We start from the raw sequence: 19,564 nt of genomic DNA on the forward strand, positions 1-19,564 counted from the left end.
CCAATTCTCCACAGGCTTGATCAACAGATACTGAGCAGAGCCCACCCACAAAAACGGCCTCATTACAGGCATTACAAGCAATTTCCACCTGCTCTCTGCTTGCCATCAAGAAGCCTTTTCAAGAAAATGTTTTCCTATGGCCACCAGATACGCCCATGAGACTCGCTTCGGAATCAGTTCCTGAACTGAATTGTTTTTCAAAATGTTTAAGAAAATCAGCCTCAATCGAATCAATAATTTTGAATCGGTTTATTTAGAAAATTTGATTTTTAAAAAACTTTAAAAATCACACAAAAAAAAGAAAATGTATCTAAAATAGGAAAATAGAAAAGTAAAAATAAATAATGACCAAGAAGTTCAGCCAAATTCTAAAACACACATTTAGTTTTAAAAAATAGCATACAAATATCATAGTTATGTTTAAAAAGGAAAAAACAAACCAATTCCCAATAAATCAATGAAGTGCTGATTCAATTTGAATCGGTCAATGATTTGATTTTTTTTAACTTCGCTGTGAGCTTCACACACACACACACACACACATACACACAGCATAGATATTAATTCTGCAAGGCAAAAATAAGAGATCGCAAATGGATAAGATTAGACCCCGTGTTTGGATCTCTATCCAGCCAGAAAACAGAGAAAAATAATCATTACTGTGACTCAAGCTGGCCAACCCAAAAAACATACACTTCTGCAACATTGCCAAAAGGTACAGGAAAAGAACAGATAATGGCAAAACCTGCATCAACTGCCTTTGTAGATGTTTATGCCATTTCAGAAACCTGTTTATCCTGAATGAGGGCAACAACAAACTTCAGAGGGGGGCCATGAAAAGATCGTTTGCAGTTTCCAGCCATCGGCTCACAAGGCGATGACAGAATTTACAGACCGATTTTTTTGTTTTCCCATCACAATTTATAGTGAATGCTTCACATGAATGGAGGCATTCGAGAAAGACGGATGTGGTGCTGGTACGGACCTTCGGCACGCCCCTGTCCTGTTCTATCAACATACAACTGCAACATACTGCTTCTATTGATGGGATCTGAACCACCTACACCATTGGCAGGAGGCTGCCCCTGCCCGGTTCTGTCCATGCTAGAGAATGATGGCCACCAACTACTCCTAGTAACAGAATCTGAGCCACCAGCACCAACAACGGGAGCTTGCCCCTGTCCCACTCTATCCATACCAGCATAAAGCCAATGAAAGCTTCTATGGACAGAATCAGACCCACCTACACCACCGCCAGCAGGAGCGTGTCCATGGGGAAATGGACCCCACCAATGTGATTCTCCATCAACTGGAACCCAAGGGAATGGAGCAAAGTGCTCTCTTTCCCATCCATGAGCATGATTCTGGCGGCTGCCAGAACTCTCACCATCTTGGCGGTTCCGACTTGAGGTTGATACCGAAGATGCACTGGAATAGAAGCCACCATGATCTAGTGGTGCAGCAGCTGTACCTAGATGGGAGGTGGGCATGGGTGCCAATGAGCGAGGGGCAGATCTTCTGGTTGGTATTGAAAAAGCACCATGCATAACCGGAGAAGTCTGTTGTTGGTATGCATGAATATGAGCATGACCTCGAGAATTAACAATGTAGGGTGGCATCCCTGAGGAAATAACAGAGGTACCAGCTCTGGAAGACCTGCAACATAGGAAGAGGCAGTAAAATCAACATTTCCATCAAAAACAAATATGCAGGAAGATGATTGTACCAGAAACATCAAGGAAGCAAAAGATTCTGGAAATCAGAAAACTGAGATTTTCTCATTGCAAAAGATACCGTGAAATTTCTCAGATATCAATGAATGATAAATTGATCATCATAATATCGGTCAAAGAGGAGCATTCACCAGTATGTATCAAACATAAAAACATGCACATACTATCACATGATTTTCTCTCATAGTCAAGGAATAGTAGATAAATTGGCATAACCACAGATTGATTGACCTAGAATATAAGCCAGTTTCAACGTTTCATGATGACAGCTGTAATTTTTTCCTTTTTATTTTAAGATGGTGGGGGTTGGCTTTAATGGAGACAGATGAACAACATCAATGATACGTTTGAAAGAACAAAGGTGGAATTTTTGCAGATAAAACATTGATGACTATATGGATGCAGCGGATAATTGTCAAGACTCATTTTTCTTACTCATGACTGGTTGAGGTATCAATTTCCAAATGGTATTTGGGCTTCTGGAATGAAATCTTGCTCAAAGACCAAAGTCCTTACAAATGGCAGACATCTACAACATTGGGAAACCAAAGCAGACCAAGAACGAACATTAACAGAACTAACCCAATTCATTAAATAGTAATTACAAAGACAAGGATGGTCATTGGTCAAGCAGAATGGTTACATTGTTTCGTGGCTTAGCATACTGCCAAATGCAAAGAAAATTTTGTCAGTGTAAAGTGCTCAAACATGGCCCTCAAAGTAGTGACAAGAAAACCCTAGTCTGCCAAGTCAAGTACAGTCAAGTGACGAAGCTAACCGGACAGAAAAAGAGAAGGCAAGCCTAAAATTGGATAAAAAATGTCAATGAGCACAGTACCTAAGTATAAAAAATTAGAAACTTACCCATGACCAAAAAGGAAAGGGGGGATGAAACCTCCAACCCTAGGCAGTCCATCTGAACCAAAACTGGTTCTAGTAGACCTTTGTGTTGCAGTAGGTGCAGAAGACTGCTCATTGCTCTGCACAAGACCACTTGTTGGAGAGAATGTAGGAGAATGTGACTCCCAATTATGATGATGGAGCTCTGTACCAGGAAAACCATGAGAAGTAGAGACATCAGCAGGCCCAGAAAGACCAGCCCAATGATGATGGAAAGCAGAGACATCAGCTACACTGTCAGCATTACTGGATGAAGAAGGTGGATGGACAGGCTGAACATAAGCATGAAGAGCTAAATATGGGCATGCATGGGCAGTTGATGAAGCACTTGCATGATCAGCAAAGATGGCGTGATGACCAAACAGATCTTGATCTGCATGAGAAAACCTTTAGTTTGGCCAAAGAAACCCAATCAAAAACAGGAACACAGTACACTTAGATACTCACATGTACTTGAGGAAGGGTCCGTCTCCCTGCAATATCACAAACAATAACATATAAGTGCACATGCTTTGAAAGCAGCAAATGCATAACTACTATTAGAATCACGAGGGTTCACTGCATCTAGATGATATTCTATTAAACTTGGGATTTGAATTAGGATGTAAGCAAACATGTGGCATTTCTTATTAATATCATTGGCAAGTGCATGCAACCATAACACCATGCTAATACATTTTCATGATCATTATATGCAGAATTATTTGAAGTATGATATTTTGGTGCTTCTGTGGCAATATCCAAGCACATGCTCATCTGTCCTATAACAGCAGCAAGTGCATGGCTGTACCTTCAGGAGTATTACTTACTGTCATCAATTTTACACAGAGCACCTAAAAAGGCAGAGTGCAAGAACATGAATTATAGATATTGGAGGATCCTTCTACAAAGGTTTATCCATGGTTATGGATCAAATTCTAGCATCTGGGAACTATCCAAGCATGCCTGACCTGTTTGTCCTATAACTGCAGGAAGTGCATGGCTGCACCTTCAGGAGTATTCACTGTCATCAATTTTACACAGCACCTAAAAATGCAGAGTTCAAGAACATGAGTTATAGAAGTTGGAGGATCCTTCTTCAAATGTTTGTCGTCGTTATGGATCAAATTTTAGCATCTGGGAACTAACAAATAGACATATTTTCATAAAAAATGCTTTAGGTTCAGCACGAGGTGTTCGAACAGGGCCACCTCATAAGGCCGACCATCTGGGTAGTTTTACCAAGTTAATTTGAGATGCTTGGTACAGTATATAAGTGAAAATAAATTCAGTAAGCATTCTTGAACCTAAAACTGCATTTCCACAGTTTCCATCATTCTGCAAATGCAGTTCATACATGGGGTTCATCAGTCCAGTTTAATAGCATCAAGTGGAAGAAAAAAACAGAGCAGCTGGGTTAACAATTTCAAATACAGGGCGATAAGCACATAACAATACATAAGTAGAGGAAGCAAGAGCTCATGCTACTGATAGGACTAGGAGGGATGTAAGATGCTCTTTTCTTGAGATTCTAGATCATAGTTACAACATAAAGACCTAGGCACTGTCAGCCAATATAATTAGACTTTAGTGCCTCCATCATGAGTCATAAGTCCACCACAAGATTGTTATCTGACCTCTGAAGCTACAAAATTTTCAGGCATCATCAAGGGAAAAAGGAGAATAGAGAAAGGAAAACAGAGAGAGAGAGAGAGCATGTGCCTATACTGCCTTAAGACTTGGGTAAGCATACCCGATATAGAGACTACACCGACCAGCACAAGATATGCGGAACAGTGTCAGGTGTGTAAGAAGCACATCATGTAGACACTCAAGAAACCACTTCTAATTCCAAATGAGAATTTAGAGTTCTAGGATTTTTCTCTTCCTTTTCCCACATACAGAACTTATTTCCAGTGAAACCCAGTGTAAATCCGGCACAGCAGAAGGGAGAAGAGGAACAGGCTGCTCTTGACCCCTCATTCTCTCACAGGTGAGGGATTACCAACTGTGCACATTATTAGTTACTAGAGAACGACCAGTTTACGAACGGGTCACATACATGCACATAAGGCACACTCACATACAGTTACGCACACACTCTCAATATCTATAATTTAACTGTTTTTTATTAATAATTGATATATTTTATGTCTCCCCCTCTCTTTCTCTAATTTTTAATAATTTAATATCTACATACAGTTAACTCTCTCTCTCTCTCTCTCTCTCTCGTGCGCGCGTGATCGGGGCATCTTTCCCTCGATAAAAAAGGCTAAAACAAATGTGTAAATGACGTGTATAGCATATTACATTGCATGATATTAAAAAATATATATCCTATTAGGTAGGTATTATCTTAATACTTCTTAAAATGGATGGAGGGCATCATTGTGCACAATATTGGCACAGTTTTATGCCAATATTGTGCAAAATGATGCCCTCCATCCATCTTTAAGAAGTGCTAAGATAATACTGTTAAATTATATGTATATGTATACATGTATATATATGTATGTATATTTATATACACATGTATATTTATATATATATATATATATACTTTAATGAAATATATAGAAATACAAAATGAGGCCTCAAAGGGCTTACAAGAGCACAAAGGCACAAGCCGCACAACACAAGCACTAAGTGTATACAAGATATTAAAGAACTAAAAAAAAGAGCACAAAATGTAAAAAATATCCATCTTATTGATCATGAATGCTTAAGAGAAGCATTAACAAATGAAAGGGACAAAAGCCCCTATTTATACACATACAAGAGAGGAGACCTCAATAGAATATAATTGTTGCACAGGCGTGACCTTAGTCCTACGAAGAATAGAGGATCTCACTTGTTCAAATTTCAGTCTTAAACCATGAAGGAATTGAAAAAATTGTTCTTTCTCAATTTTCTCTCTTTTTAAATCAATATCTTCGAAAATCAGTCATTTTGGCTCAAGAAGTGTCAATTCATCCCAAATAAGAGACAACACACTAAAATAATCACGGAAATTCATGTCCCCTTGTTTCGTGGTCCTAATCTTGTCTTGACAAAAATATTATCTAACAAGATCTTTTTGAGTATACATACCCTTAAGAAAGAACCAAGATTCATTGGTTCTTCTAAATTTAGCAATGTTGGCACATATTTTTATGTCAACATTGTGCATGAACCATGCTAAAATCTTACCACAGTTGCTTTCCCAATCTTCTATCTTAAATTGATGTTCATGGACAGCCTTAGTGTGATCATCTCTTTCAAGGGCTTTTTCAACTCCTTCAATTTTGGTGAGCTTTAAAGATGGTTTGGGAGTAGTGTCCATCATAAATCCCCAAAGTTTCTTGCCTTTGAAATGATTTTTCATTGCCAAAGCCTACATCATATAGTTGGATCCATTGAGTTTGAAGAAGAGCTCAACTCTTGATTCATGTTCCATGACGAACAAAAAGAGAAGTGGATATAGTAAAAGAGAGTGCAAAAGAACTTATATCACGAACACGATCTTCGATCACCACGAACAAAGCATCCAAGATCAAGAGAACCTAAAGGGCTCTAATGCCATGTAATGAAATCTTAAGTGCACTAGAAAGATGCCACAAGAGGAGATAAAGAGTGCACAACCAGACAAATACAAAGTCACTAGTGGGCAAGATACAAAGAGCCAACTAAGGGCTATAAGCAATCCTCACAAAGAAGAACAAAAGACATAAAAACAATATAGATGTTATTGATAAAATGCTCCCAAAGAGCCATACATGGAGCTGTTATTAATAAAATGCTCCCAAAGAGCCAAAGAGGAGGTCCCATAGAGATGTTGAGACCTCCCCCACAGCTATATGGTTTAATGACCATAGAGCCCTTGGTCATTTTAAAAAATAAAACAAAAAATAAAAAAGGAAAAATGGCAAAACAGTCCATAGAGGACTGTGCTAATTACAAGAGGCAAAAAAGACAGAAATGCCCCTATTACAAAACTATGCATACATATATATATATATAATATATATGTATATATTTTAACAATCTTATCAATGGTACGCCTTCATCCTCTTTACAAAACATGTCCTCAATTGAAAAACTTTATCAATCTTCTCCAGATTTAAGTAGAGTAAGAATTTTTTAGTAAATGTTTTGTACTTATTTAAAAAATGGACAAATTATCCCCCAAACCTATTGAATGTGTATTTCTTGGTTATGCCAATAATCAAAAAGAGTATAGATGCTATGATAAGAAAATTGATAAATTATATGTTTCAAGAAATATAAAATTTCTCGAAAATGAAAATGGTTTTGATTTTGATAAGCCTAAGGATGATCTTGAGTATTTCTTTTTGTTTGATTTGTTGCCAAAGAAGGCTTATGATGAAATTATAAATGTTGATGATGATCTTGATGATATTCATATTAATGACTCTGGTCTTCTCACGAAGGATACTCAGAATTATGATCATGTGCACTTGATAGGTACGGCAGATCAATGGTTCCATGTAGATACTCCTCTCTGACATAGTGACAATCCATTTCAATATGTTTGGTGCATTCATGAAATGTTCATTTGCTGGCGATATAGATCGCAATCTTGTTGTCATAGCACATGCATGAAACTTGTGTCACTTCAACTCCTATGTCAGCCAGTAGTCTTTTGAGCCAAACTACTTCCATTGTTGTGGTGGCTATGGCTCGATATTTAGTTTCGGTAGACGAAAGAAATATCTTCTGTTGCTTTTTGCATCACCACGAAATCAAGGATTCACCTAAAAAAACACAAAACCAATGAATGAGTGCCTATTATTGGGATCACCTCCCCAATCAACATCAGTATAAGCAATTAAATCTAATAAGGATGAAGCAAACAAGAAGAGGCCGCGTGAAAAGGAAGACTTGATGTATATACCAATACACAAAACTGCTCTCATGTGAACAGAAGTAAGAGCGTGTTGAAACTGATTAGTTGTGTTTACAATGTGTGCTATATGAGGTCTAGTAATGGAGAGATAGGAAAGTACTCCAGTAAGTTGTCTAAAGGAGTGAGATCATCAAGAGGTTCTCCACCATCGATTCTCATTTTGATGTTAACAACTTCCGAAGTATCCACTCTCTTATCATCAGTAATTTCATGCCTAAAAAAATATCAAAAGCAAACTTAGATTAAGATAATAAATAACCTCGAGGGGAATAAACAACTTCAATTCCTAAAAAATATCTTAATAAACCTAAATCAGTCATTTCAAAATGATTTTTAAGAAGCTTTTTAATGCTTTCAACTCCCTGTTTGTTGTCTCTAATGATGATCATGTTAACCACATAAAGAAGAAGAAGAAGAATTCATGCATCAGAAATCTTAATAAACAAGGCAGTGTTAGTCAGACAAGTTCTGAATCCAATATCAAGCATTACGAACCCTCAACCTACAACGAAACTAGAAATTCTCGAATGGATTAATGCCATGAATCTAGAGCTAGGAGCTCTTGAAAAGGCCAAGACCTAAGAAATTCAACCATTACCTATAGGGAAAAAGACTATAGGATTTTGGTGGAGATATATAAAGTCAAAACAAAAGAAGATGAATCATTAGAAATATATAAAGGCTACGTTAGTAGCAAAAGGTTATTCTCAAGAGTATGGGATAAACTATGAAGAAACTTTTGCACTTGTAGCTCGTATGCCCAGTGTTAGAACACTTGTTGCCTTAACATCCATTACAAAATGGCCTATTTACCAACTTAATGTTAAGAATATTTTTTTGAATGGTGACCTATCTAAGATAGTGTACAAGGATCCTCCTCACGATTTTGAGATCGAGAGGGAAAAAGTTCTTCAGTTAATGAAAGCTTTGTAAGGACTTAAGTAAGCCCCTAAAGCTTGGTATGATATGTTTAGCAATGTTATGTTAGACTTGGGTTATAAGTCATGTTATACTAACAGTGCTTTTTCTGTCAAAGATACAGGTACTGATATTGTTATACTTTTGTTATATGTTGATGATATGATCATCAAAGGGACTGACAAGAAGGGAATTGATGAAATTAAACATATTCTTAAAAAACAATTTGATATGTCTGACCTTGGTTTTCTAAGATATTTTCTAGGTATTGAAGTAGCGTATTCACTTAGAAGATATATACTAACTCAAATGAAGCTGGTTGTAGCTATTATTGCCAAATCTAAATTTTTTATGATAAGAGGGTTGACACGTCGAAAGTGGTAAATGCAAAATTAAGACCGGATGATGGAATTTCTCTTGAAGATCAAACTTTATACTGGCAACTGATTGGATCTTTGACCTACTTATCCATCATCAGACGAAACATCACTCATTTGTTTCACTTAGCTAGTTAGTTTCATCATGCACCATCTACACTGCATATAAGTGTTCTATGAATTGCCAAATATATCAAGAATTCTATAACCAAAAGTCTATTTGTATCTTCTTCTTCTTTAGATTTAATCATTTATATCACAATAATAGAGTCTCAACTATTGGTTTTTATGTGTTTTTAAGAGACTTATATCTTGGAGGTGTAAAAAGCAATAGAAGGACTCTTTATTATCCACCGAATTTGAGCCATGGCAACAACTACTTAAGGAGTCTTCTCAAAGATATGGGCTTAGTCATCTCTAGTCCTTCGAAGATATGTTGTAACAATAATAGTGTTACCTATATTGCAAGTAATCACACCTTTCACGAAAGAACTAAGCATATAAAGATGAACTATCACTATGTCTGAGAGGAATTTTAGTGAGGGACTATAGAATTGCCTTATGTGACTTCGGAATGTTAGTTGGCGGATTTATTCACTAAGGCCTTGCCTTCACCTCGTTTTTTATTTCTTCTTGGTAAACTTTCGGTAATCATATTATAAGTTTGAAGGAAAGTGTTAAATAATGTGGCATTGTACATATATATATACATATATTTGTTCTATATAAACTAAAATACTCATCAAGGTTATTTCAATCATTTCACTTATGTAATAGGTTGACCTAGTAGAGGTTGTTTTTCTTTTTTTCTTTTTCTTTTTTTAGATTTAATACATAATATAGTTGTTGGGGGCAGCCCAACTAGTTGTTGGGACCCAACGATCATAAATATGATCGTTGGGGCTAGCACACTGGCTAATTGGGCTGCCCCCACTCTCTCTTCTTTGTATTATAAATAGGGGTTCTCCCCCTTGTATTTCTCAATGCTTTCTTAAGCATTTTATGAATCAAACTTTTATTTTTTATCTTTTGGGTTGGCCCTTAGTGGCTATTTCATGCATGTGTTGTGCTAATGAGGTTATTCCATGGTTGTTAGTCAAGGAAGCGGGAAGCAATACGGAAAGCGAAAGCAGGAAGCGTGGCACTTTCAAAAATTTAGGAAGCGGGGGACGATTTAAAAGTGAATCAAGAATCGTCTCGGAAACGACTTAGGAAGCGAACCGGAAGCGAAGGGGAAGCGAAAAAACAAAATAAAAATAAAAATATTAAAAAAAAGTGAAAAAAGGGGAGAAGCGCAGGGGAAGCACGCTTCTTATAAATGGGAAGTGCGCTTCCCATAAAAGGGGAATGTGCTCCCTATAAATGAGAAGCATGCTTCCCAAAAAATGGCTCTTCCCAGCGCGACATTTCGCGCTTTCGAAACGCGCTTCAGGGAAGCATGCTTCCCCACTAAGCTAGGCGCTTCTGGTAACTTTGGGTTATTCTCCCTTTGCGATTGTATTGTCACTTAGTGGACTAGTGTGTGTGCACTCTCTTTGTGTTCTCTTAAACCCTTACTGGGTTCTCGTATTTTCACTTGTTTCATTACATTCGGTTGATTCTATTTTTTTTTTATTTGTTGGCTTTTCTTGTGGAATCAAATTTGGATTTTTTCTTTACTTGTGGTGAACGAGTGAGATCTCATGATGTTGGTCGATGAGTTATGTGGTTGTTGCAATTGAATCCCTAATCTTCTATTGAGAATTTGTCTGGCTTTCTTTTTCTTTTTTTTAAATTATTATTGGTTCTTTATGGTCATTGTTGTTTGGAATTGGTTGTAGGCCTGTCTCTCAAATCGCAGGAACCAACAACGATATTTTTAGTTGTGAGGTTGTATTGCAGCTATGTCATGGAATATGATATACAACTATGGATTTGGTATAAAATCATAATATATGGTTTTCTTATATTTTTAATATAAAAAAACTTGACTGATGTAAGTCACCGAGTTGCAAATGGGCAATCCGATAAAGGTGTCAGAGCAACACAGAATGGGTTGGGTAAATAATGTTGCATCACGATATGATTGTTGCCCTAGATGGGTACTTGGGCTTCAGAGCCCTGGTTAGTCTCGTGAAATGAGGTACCTGAAAATGATAAAGCATATAATTAAGAAAAACTCTATAACCCATTCATGGTCTACTTTGGAGAGGGTAGATGATTCAAACTCGAGTGACACTAGTGCATATAGATTCACTGACATGTCTTACTGAACGTTTATGAAAGCGATGACATCCCTTTTAGTCTTCATTCACTCAGAGTTAGGGAGGCCGGAGATATCCACGTGTCCTAGGTGATATACCCCTGCTACTGCAATTAGTCCTGAATTGCAATCCTTACTGAACATTTTAGCCTTTACGAGAATTCTCTCGGTTATGGAGGCAAATGGTGGTCTATTGGGCGGAGGGAACAAAAGTGGATAGAGAAGGAGAAGAAGAAGAGGGAGCCGGTGGTGAGGTGGCTCAGCCGAGTGAGAGGGGAAGTCGAATGGAGGGAGAGGGTGGGGCTAAGAGGTGGTGGCTGGGGTAAGGTAGCACCACGACCACTAGTGGTGCTAGCTAAGCAGCCAACCATGATTTGTTGATTAATTTTATGTTGGATACATCTTTGTAGTTAGTCTTAATAATATTTGGGCATGTTTTGTAATATAACATGATTGTTATGCTTGACAATAGCAATATCTTATGCTTTGTGCATTTGTTGTTGATTAATTTTATATTGGATACATGTTTACTGTTATGGACCCTTTTTTGACACAGGTCAGACCAACCAAATCTGACCCAACCAGAACTCGCCCATCTAGAGTTCCGGCCAGCTGGGACTGTGCAGAGGGAGTTTCTCCTTCTCCTAGGACTCTCAGAGAAACCCACCCAACCTGGAGTTCTGCTCAGGCTGGGACTCTAGTGGGACGCCCCCGTAGAGTCCTCTCTAAGGTGGGAACTGTGTGTAATTTTACCATTTTGCCCTTTTATAATTCTATAAGTATATATATTTGTGACGAAATAGAGATAAGTATCTTTAAGTTATTTAGATTATTGCATATACACGAGTTTTGTTGATCTCTTTGTGAGAATCCATGATTAATTGTACTTGTGTATGCACTTGATTTTTTATATGGTTATTTGAGAATCTCTATATATGTTTTAGTCCTCTTTAATGGCATTGACTGTCTCATAGTAAACTTGTAATCTAGATTGAGTTATCTCTCTATATAGCTTGCTTATTATATTAATGATGCTTATGATTGCATGTGCATATGATTGCACTATATTCAGTCCAAATTTTTCATCGACCGTAATTGGATTTGAATTGAAACTTTGTTTTTTCAAATTGGTTCTTATATTTGAACTCACTTATTTGATTTTATGTTGCATACATGCTTGTTACTAATTTTAGCAGTTCATTCGCATATTTTTTATTTTTTTAATTAAGGTCACTAGTCTTTTTAGGGGTCCACTGACTAGGCACCACCTAGCACTTTTGACTATATAACCTCGTGCATGTCAAGGGATTTGTCGGATGCCGTGAAATGGCAATGACAACAATTACTCACTAGTCTGAGAGAAAAAAGACAAGAAAAAGAGATGAGTGAAGCAGAAATGAGGTTGCAACCCTGAGAGGATATATATGACGAATATGAGCTTCCTACTTTTGATCCTATAGTCCCTAGCATAACACCAAGAGAAGAAGAAGATAATGACGATGATGATAATGATTTAGGTTATATTTTTAAAAAAATGGTTATTTAACACTTAAGTGTTCATAAACTTGGTTATTTTGTTTTTGTTTATGTAATATGAAAGTATGAGTCTTGTGGCATGTTCTTAATTGCAAGATATTTAATATTTTGCATTGATCCTAGGAGATATGCATACAATATTTATCTATATTAGTTGATGTTTGATGAAATCTCATACAACTCACAGAGTCATATGTGATTTTATGGTTGTATTTTGTGCAATTCATCATTGTTTCATGTGTTATGATTTTTTTTAGATTTTTTTCTGATTTATCTTGTGTTTTTTGGAATTTTTGAAAAAATTTATTAAAAAATTATGACTTTTTACGATACACTACGATACGTATCTAACTTTGGGCCTGAGCAATACGGGTAAGGATACCCTACTTACAACCTTGGTACAAACTACTAAATTGGCATGTATTGCACCACATATTTAAAAGCCAGAGCAATCAAAATTTGAGCAGAGAAAACAAGCATAATGAAATGATGGACTATCATTCATAACAAGTGTTGTATTCACCGTCAGTTATTAATATGGTGAATAAGAAGGATGACATTTAATTTGGCTACATAAACTTAATTTTTGAATTCCTATATTCGTTGAGCATGATAATACTGCCCCCTTCCTACGTTCAGTTTTATCATGAAAGAAGGCAAAACTAGCTTATCACTTCAACCCGCTCATTTTCAAGACTAAGTGAGAAAATATGATGTTGTTGCCCAAACATGAAAGAACAAGAACCAGAAACACATGATGTTCTGCAAAATAAATGAAATTGCTTGAAGGTGTCATCTGCGCATTTATTTCCCACATCAAGAGTTCTGCACATGGTTCAAATCTAATTAAAGTGTCAATCTGATTCTTAAAATTCCATATATATGAACGAAACATGTGTTTTATACCTCCAAGCCATTAACAACTTAAAGCAGCTCAAACAATTGTCAATGGATGATGCCATTAGGGAAAAAATGTTACATGGTTCAACAAAAGAGTGTGAGCTTACAGACCCATGAACATGTAACAGTTACAAAAGATTAAAATTATAAGAGCGAAACTTCCAAAAGTTACACATAAACATGCCAGTCAACAAAATCTAGAAAAACAACATTTTAACCCTGGTCCCCCAGATAATCATCTTACTCGAAGGATGACGATAGTTGAGTAAATCCACGAAATGGACACCAATGAACACCAAATGGCTGCAAAAAAAGGAACCGAAGAAAACTATATATGAGATACCGCCAAGATCACATAAATTTGCTCATCAGATAGAAAAAGAAGTTCTAGATCTTCTTAAATGTTTTTAAATATTTTGCTACAACACAAAAAGAACACACACACAGATTTTGGAAGCATGAGGTTACTAAATAATTGATCACCTGAGATCAGGTAATCAAACCAAAGGAAAGGGAACATGATACACCAAATGTTATAGTTCCAAGGTTCAAGCCTCCAAATCTTTAATTGATTTGGGTGTCCATCTTACGTAAATATTTCCATCCACTTTTATGCTTGCATGAGATATTTAAAATAAAAGAAGACCATTTGCCTCTCAAGAAGAAGGCAATGGCCAGTCTACCGGATTCCAGAGGAGGACACTGGAAAATGCTCAAAGTATATCACAGTTGTCCCTTCGTCCCTCCCTAAACTGCAATGAGACCATTTGAGAGTTCCAGCCAGATATGTTTGATATTTTTGCTTATTCACAAAGTTAATGTCTCCCCAATTTTCTTTATAAATTTTCCCTAGTCCTTTTACCCTGAAATTCTCCTTTTCATAAACATATATAACACAAGGATAAATCTATTTTATTTTCCTGTATGCTTAGCATGGACAGTGTATCAACCTACTCCAAAATAACTCACCATTATGGGAGAAAAACTAGAGAAATCTTCTTACATGATTTCATGTAGTAGATTCAGCATTACGGATTTACATATAGGCCCACCTTTTTACCCACAAACAGAGCATCAAATATCTTTTCACCAGCAAGAATGAAAGGATAGACTGTGAGAATGGTTATAGAGCTTCAGTTAAACCAAACTTACAATTTCAGAGTAACTAAGGTCATAGAGATCCTCATCATGTGCCCATTCATCCATACCAAACTCTGCAAATGCACGATATCCATTTGCAAAGAGCCATTGACCCTTCTCTACTTTACGACAATTTGGGCACTGCATTGCTCCTTTCGCATTGAATGCTGAGCCAATACAATCTGAAAAATAATGAAATGGTACATCAGGAAGAGAGAAAAGGCAAATATATGTCTCACATGCACAAAAAATACTTCAAGGCAGAATAAATTTAGAGAATTTGAAGGAAAACATAGGGATCTGTCGGTAATAGAACAATCTCCTTTAAGTCTACCATTTAAGCATAATTGCATAGCAGGAACCTTTTCCCGTGCATACTTTTAATAGCTTAAAAATGGAAATTTTAAAGCACATATAATCACACTAAAACAAGTGATAAGCTAACTAATATGCACGGGTGTGAAAAGAGAACACAAACCAGAAATAAAAAACACATTATAACATCAAACACATGATAAGCTAAGTCACAGGGACTCGGCAAAGCAGGTGCCGCACCCGCGTCGACGCGACGTGGGTGTGCGTGCAGGTGCGGCACCCGGTGCGGTCAACACGACCCTGGGTGCGGTCAATGCACCCAGGGTCGTTTTTGTCCAATTTTTTAGCGTAAAAAAAATTTGTTGCCCGATCAAAAGGGGCTGCGAAAGAGGATTAGGGCAATTTTTTTTGCCCTAATCCTCTCCTCTCCCGCGCAGCTCCGTTCTGTCGCTCGCCACCTCTCCTCCCGACGTCTCGCAGGAGAGACCGACGCCGCCTCCTCCTCTCCCTCGTCGCAGGTACCCTCTCGCTCGCTCTCGCTCTCTTGTTGGGTCGACAGGGGAGGGGTCGAGCCCCCCTCCCTGCTCCCTCTGATTTCAGGGGAGGGGTCAAGCCCCCCACCCTACTCCCTCTGATTTCAAGGGAGGGGCCGAGCCCTCCCTGTTTTCGTCATATACATTGTAGGATATACTTTTGGTATGTAATTTAGTTTTTTTCTGATTTACTTATTTGATTGATATTTAGGTTGATTTATGTAATTGCTTTACTTATTTGATTGATATTTACTATTTAGGTTAATATATTGCATGCATGATGAATGATATTATGACAATGTTAACTGTTAAAACTTCAAAATTATATATATATATATATATATATATATAATTACATTTTTGTCCTGCCGCACCCCCACACCCGCACCCATGTGACATAGATGATAAGCTATAAAGTAATCTGCACAGGAATGAAAAAAAGAACACAAGAAGCAAATCTGAAAGAAGAAAATTTTTGTTCTTCCTCAAAGCCAAAAGCGAAATTTATCTAAGAGAGTAGTGCAGAGCTGCCCTGAGGCCAAACCTGGCAGCTCTCACCAGTACCAACAATAGCAAAAATCATTAACAAGGTCAAATAAGAAAATAGAAACTAACCAATACATGAAATTCATTTTATTAGAACAGCAAAATATATTCAAGTCCCATCCACAGAATTATAGTAGCTTGTCTGCATTCCCAAGTACTGAATTTAGACTATGATCCAGGTACCTATGACAGAGCCTGCCCCTCTAAATTGTAAGCCCCAACATAATGAAAACATATGCTGTGAATCCCCATCTTCCAGTCAGCCATAACTGCATCTATTGAACTTCAGATCTCTGACCTATAAAATGGCCCACATGTTCCTCAAGTTCCATGATGGACCACATAAATTCCAACAAATTTGAGGCCCATGACCTTGCGTAGTAAGATGCTTTCCCACTATTAAAGAACCATATTCACAAATATCGGTCTCGGCTATATCTCGGGATATTATAGGTTCTATGACAAAAGTCAGGAAAACCTTGAAAAATAAAAAAAAGTTGGAAAAATAAGAAAAATGCATGTTAAACAAAGCAAGAAATAAAGCATAAATACAAACATACATAATAAAAATATATGTGCAAAGACACAATAGAACATGAACATTAAACATGAATATAAATTCACGAGATTTTCCCAATATTATCGTGATAAATTTAAATAACCAATATTCCCAAAATATTGTGAGATTTTGCTTGTAGAATCATTTTTTTGATTTTACAGCGATAATATTGCAATATTTTAAAAATATCAAAGATATTTGTGACTACGTAAAGAACAGATTTTTTTTCCATTTTTCTCTAGATTATCTATACTGTAGTTCCAGTGCCATGGTCACTACATGGTGGTACTTATTCAAATAGATTTTACATTGTACCTTCACACTCACTCAAGTGCTACAATGTTTGTCTTACTAGGAAAAAAAGAAAATACTCCTCACTAGCCCTACATATGTTCTCATTTCAAAAAAGAATACAAAAAAATATGAAAATAAAATGGAAACAACAAAATATTTGAAGGTTTAGGTTATCCTCCTAATAATACTGATGCTTATCTCAAATGTCATGGCTCATTAATAGTCTATCTCAAAAGTAACATGCATATAATACATTCTCATTTCTCCTCTTGCTATTTCTTCTACATAGATTCCTTCAATGAAGCAAGACTTTCCTAATCAATAAATAGCCAATTATGAGAAAATATTATCAATATCTTCACCTAAAATAGAGAATTAGTGCAACAAAAATCATGTTGAGATTTCAAAAGTTAGAAACTACAAAAGATGAAATGTTTTCACGGACACTAAATCACCTAGATTTAATTGAACAAAGGAAGTTGGAAGATTACTTGGACAACAAGTCTGTTGGTGGAAAAATAATAGCAGAAGAAAAAGTAAAGGTCAACAGAAATTTTATCTACAGTATATCCAGCTCATTATGGCCAACTCTGGGAGACCAAATAGGAGGATATGGACAGATTATAAGGAGTTTGATAATTACAGGATTTGAAGATAAGATAACCAGATGAAAATCGCATCATGACCACAAAGCCCAAATATTTTGCCTTTAGTATTCCCCTGTATTCTAGCAGTGCACTCAATCAATATGATCAAGAAACCCAATTATGAGGATGAGAAGGGATAACCAATATCAAATCTCGTGGAGCGCAAAACCAATCGTCACAACAACAAAAAAGGGTGAGAAAATCAGCCACCACCATGTTAAAGAATCGTCATGGGAATATTCCGTGTCTCCACAAACAAATTATTAACAGAACATAAAACTGAAACATGGATCCATAACAATTTGCTATATCACAAGAAATAGCAACCGTAGGCCACGAAAATAGCATCGTGTGACATGCATGGATAATTGTGAGTTCAATTACTTGTTAATTTAGATCAAGGAAAGTACTGTGGATCTATCAGATAGATCGAATTCCAACTTTCCCAACTAAAGAATCAACTAATCGCACAATACACGCTATCATGAAACCCATCAAACCAAACGCCAAAAGATCTCAAAATTAACCCCAAAAAACACATTTACGCAACAAAATTCCCATTTACAAACCAAAACTCATCTAAATCCCAACAAAACAACAAACCATAAAATTTCCTAAAACTCCCCCCCCCCCCACCCCCCCACCAAAAAAAAACGAAATTTTCTTACCTAGATGGAACTGGTGCCCGCATTGCAGCTTTGCCGTGGATCGATCCCCGCTATCCGTCACCGCCTCCAAGCAAATCGAGCACGAGATCGCCGCACCGCCCTTCTGATCTTCCACCTCCCCATTACCCATGATCCAACCACCCTACCAATCCCCAAAATCAGCAGAACCTCTACCACCTCGGGAAACTCGATCCTCCTCCAAAACCTAAGCCGGAAAAGACCATCCGGGCCTCCAACCAAACCCCATCCGAACCAGAAGAACGAATCAACGAAGACGATGATGAAGAAGAAGAATCGGAAGAAAACCCTAACCGTAATTCCTCCCTCTATGCGCTAGAATTCGAGGGAGGAAGACGGGGTGAGATCGGGTGAAATTCACAATCGCTCGATTGCTGAGACAGCGGAAAAAAAGCCCTTTATTTTTTCTTACCAGAGGGCGAAGAAATTCTCGACCAGAAAATTCTCGACCGCACCCTGACCCGGGTTTACCGTGGGTATGTATAACCCCCCGTAAGCTCATCTGCTCCGTCCATCTTTTCTCATCCGACGGCCTCGAATCTCGTCGTGCGTCTCTCTTTTTTTCTCTTTTGAACAATCTACAAAAAGGTTGTCTAATTTTAATGCATTTACAAATATGCGTCTAATGTTTACATTATTACATTTACAGCAGCTGTTTAATGGGGTTAGTGAACAAAAAATCTCTCTCTCTCTCTCTCTCTCTCTCTCTCATCAGCAATCAATAGAGAAATTGTTGGAAAAATCATTAGGACTTTTCTGCTTCACCTTTGATCTAGAATTGCAATAATTGGGGTTTTATAATTTTTGGTTTCTTGTTCTTCTTTGGGGTTTTGATGGGAATGGGTTGTTTTCTTGTAGAGTGGTGCTGGTTTTAAAGAGACAAAAAAGGAGTTTTGTTGCCTAGTAAAGGGAGCAGGGAAGAGTGTCATTAAGGTATAATGGGCTCTTTGCCTAGTAAAGGGAAGAGAGAGAGAGAGAGAGAGAGAGAGAGAGAGACTGAATAACCAGTAATATAAACCACTCACACCAAACTTATGCTTTCATTTATATGGATTCACCCTCCATCAGAAAAGAAGAAAGTTGGGTCATTGTTACACATTACTTTTATCTGACTGGAAATTGAGTGTTATCTACCCAAATTTTAAAGGAGAGCTGGGTATCGGAAGTGGGTTGGGGTAGAGAGAGAGAGAGAGACCGTTGGTTGCAAATTTCACAATGTCGGTAGCTGTTGGCAAATCGAGTCACCTACAAACACCATAGTTACAAACGTTTTTATCTGCAAAATCTCATTTTTCATAAACTCGCAGGAAGTTGAAATTTTTTCATAAATCTCGTTTTTTTTTGGCAAATCTT

At 37.2% G+C, this 19,564-nt stretch overlaps 1 protein-coding gene across 1 annotated transcript; it reads right to left on the reverse strand.

Annotated features, from left to right (window-relative positions):
- Positions 1–615: 615 nt before the first annotated feature.
- Positions 616–18,664, reverse strand: LOC149820596 (E3 ubiquitin-protein ligase IPI1-like). Its single transcript, XM_089983304.1, has 6 exons — positions 18,194–18,664; positions 14,644–14,813; positions 13,736–13,794; positions 3,081–3,106; positions 2,598–3,006; positions 616–1,656 (listed from the first exon to the last, which is right to left on the reverse strand). Exons 1-6 carry the CDS (start codon positions 18,321–18,323, stop codon positions 936–938), a joined length of 1,515 nt encoding a protein of 504 aa, XP_089839430.1. The 5' UTR covers positions 18,324–18,664; the 3' UTR covers positions 616–935.
- Between the last annotated feature and the right edge of the window lie 900 nt (positions 18,665–19,564).

The sequence above is a fragment of the Nuphar pumila genome, chromosome 12, assembly GCF_984573655.1.
Source record: "Nuphar pumila chromosome 12, dmNupPumi1.hap1.1, whole genome shotgun sequence".
Classification (NCBI taxonomy): domain Eukaryota; kingdom Viridiplantae; phylum Streptophyta; class Magnoliopsida; order Nymphaeales; family Nymphaeaceae; genus Nuphar; species Nuphar pumila.

Coding starts and splice junctions, on each gene's coding strand:
- LOC149820596 (XM_089983304.1), bottom strand. CDS start 18,323: ATGGGTAATGGGGAGGTGGAAGATCAGAAGGGCGGTGCGGCGATCTCG. Junction 14,814..18,193: donor CGGGCACCAGTTCCATCTAG/GTAAGAAAATTT, acceptor ATTATTTTTCAG/ATTGTATTGGCTCAGCATTC. Junction 3,007..3,080: donor GGACCCTTCCTCAAGTACAT/GTGAGTATCTAA, acceptor TTTCTCATGCAG/ATCAAGATCTGTTTGGTCAT.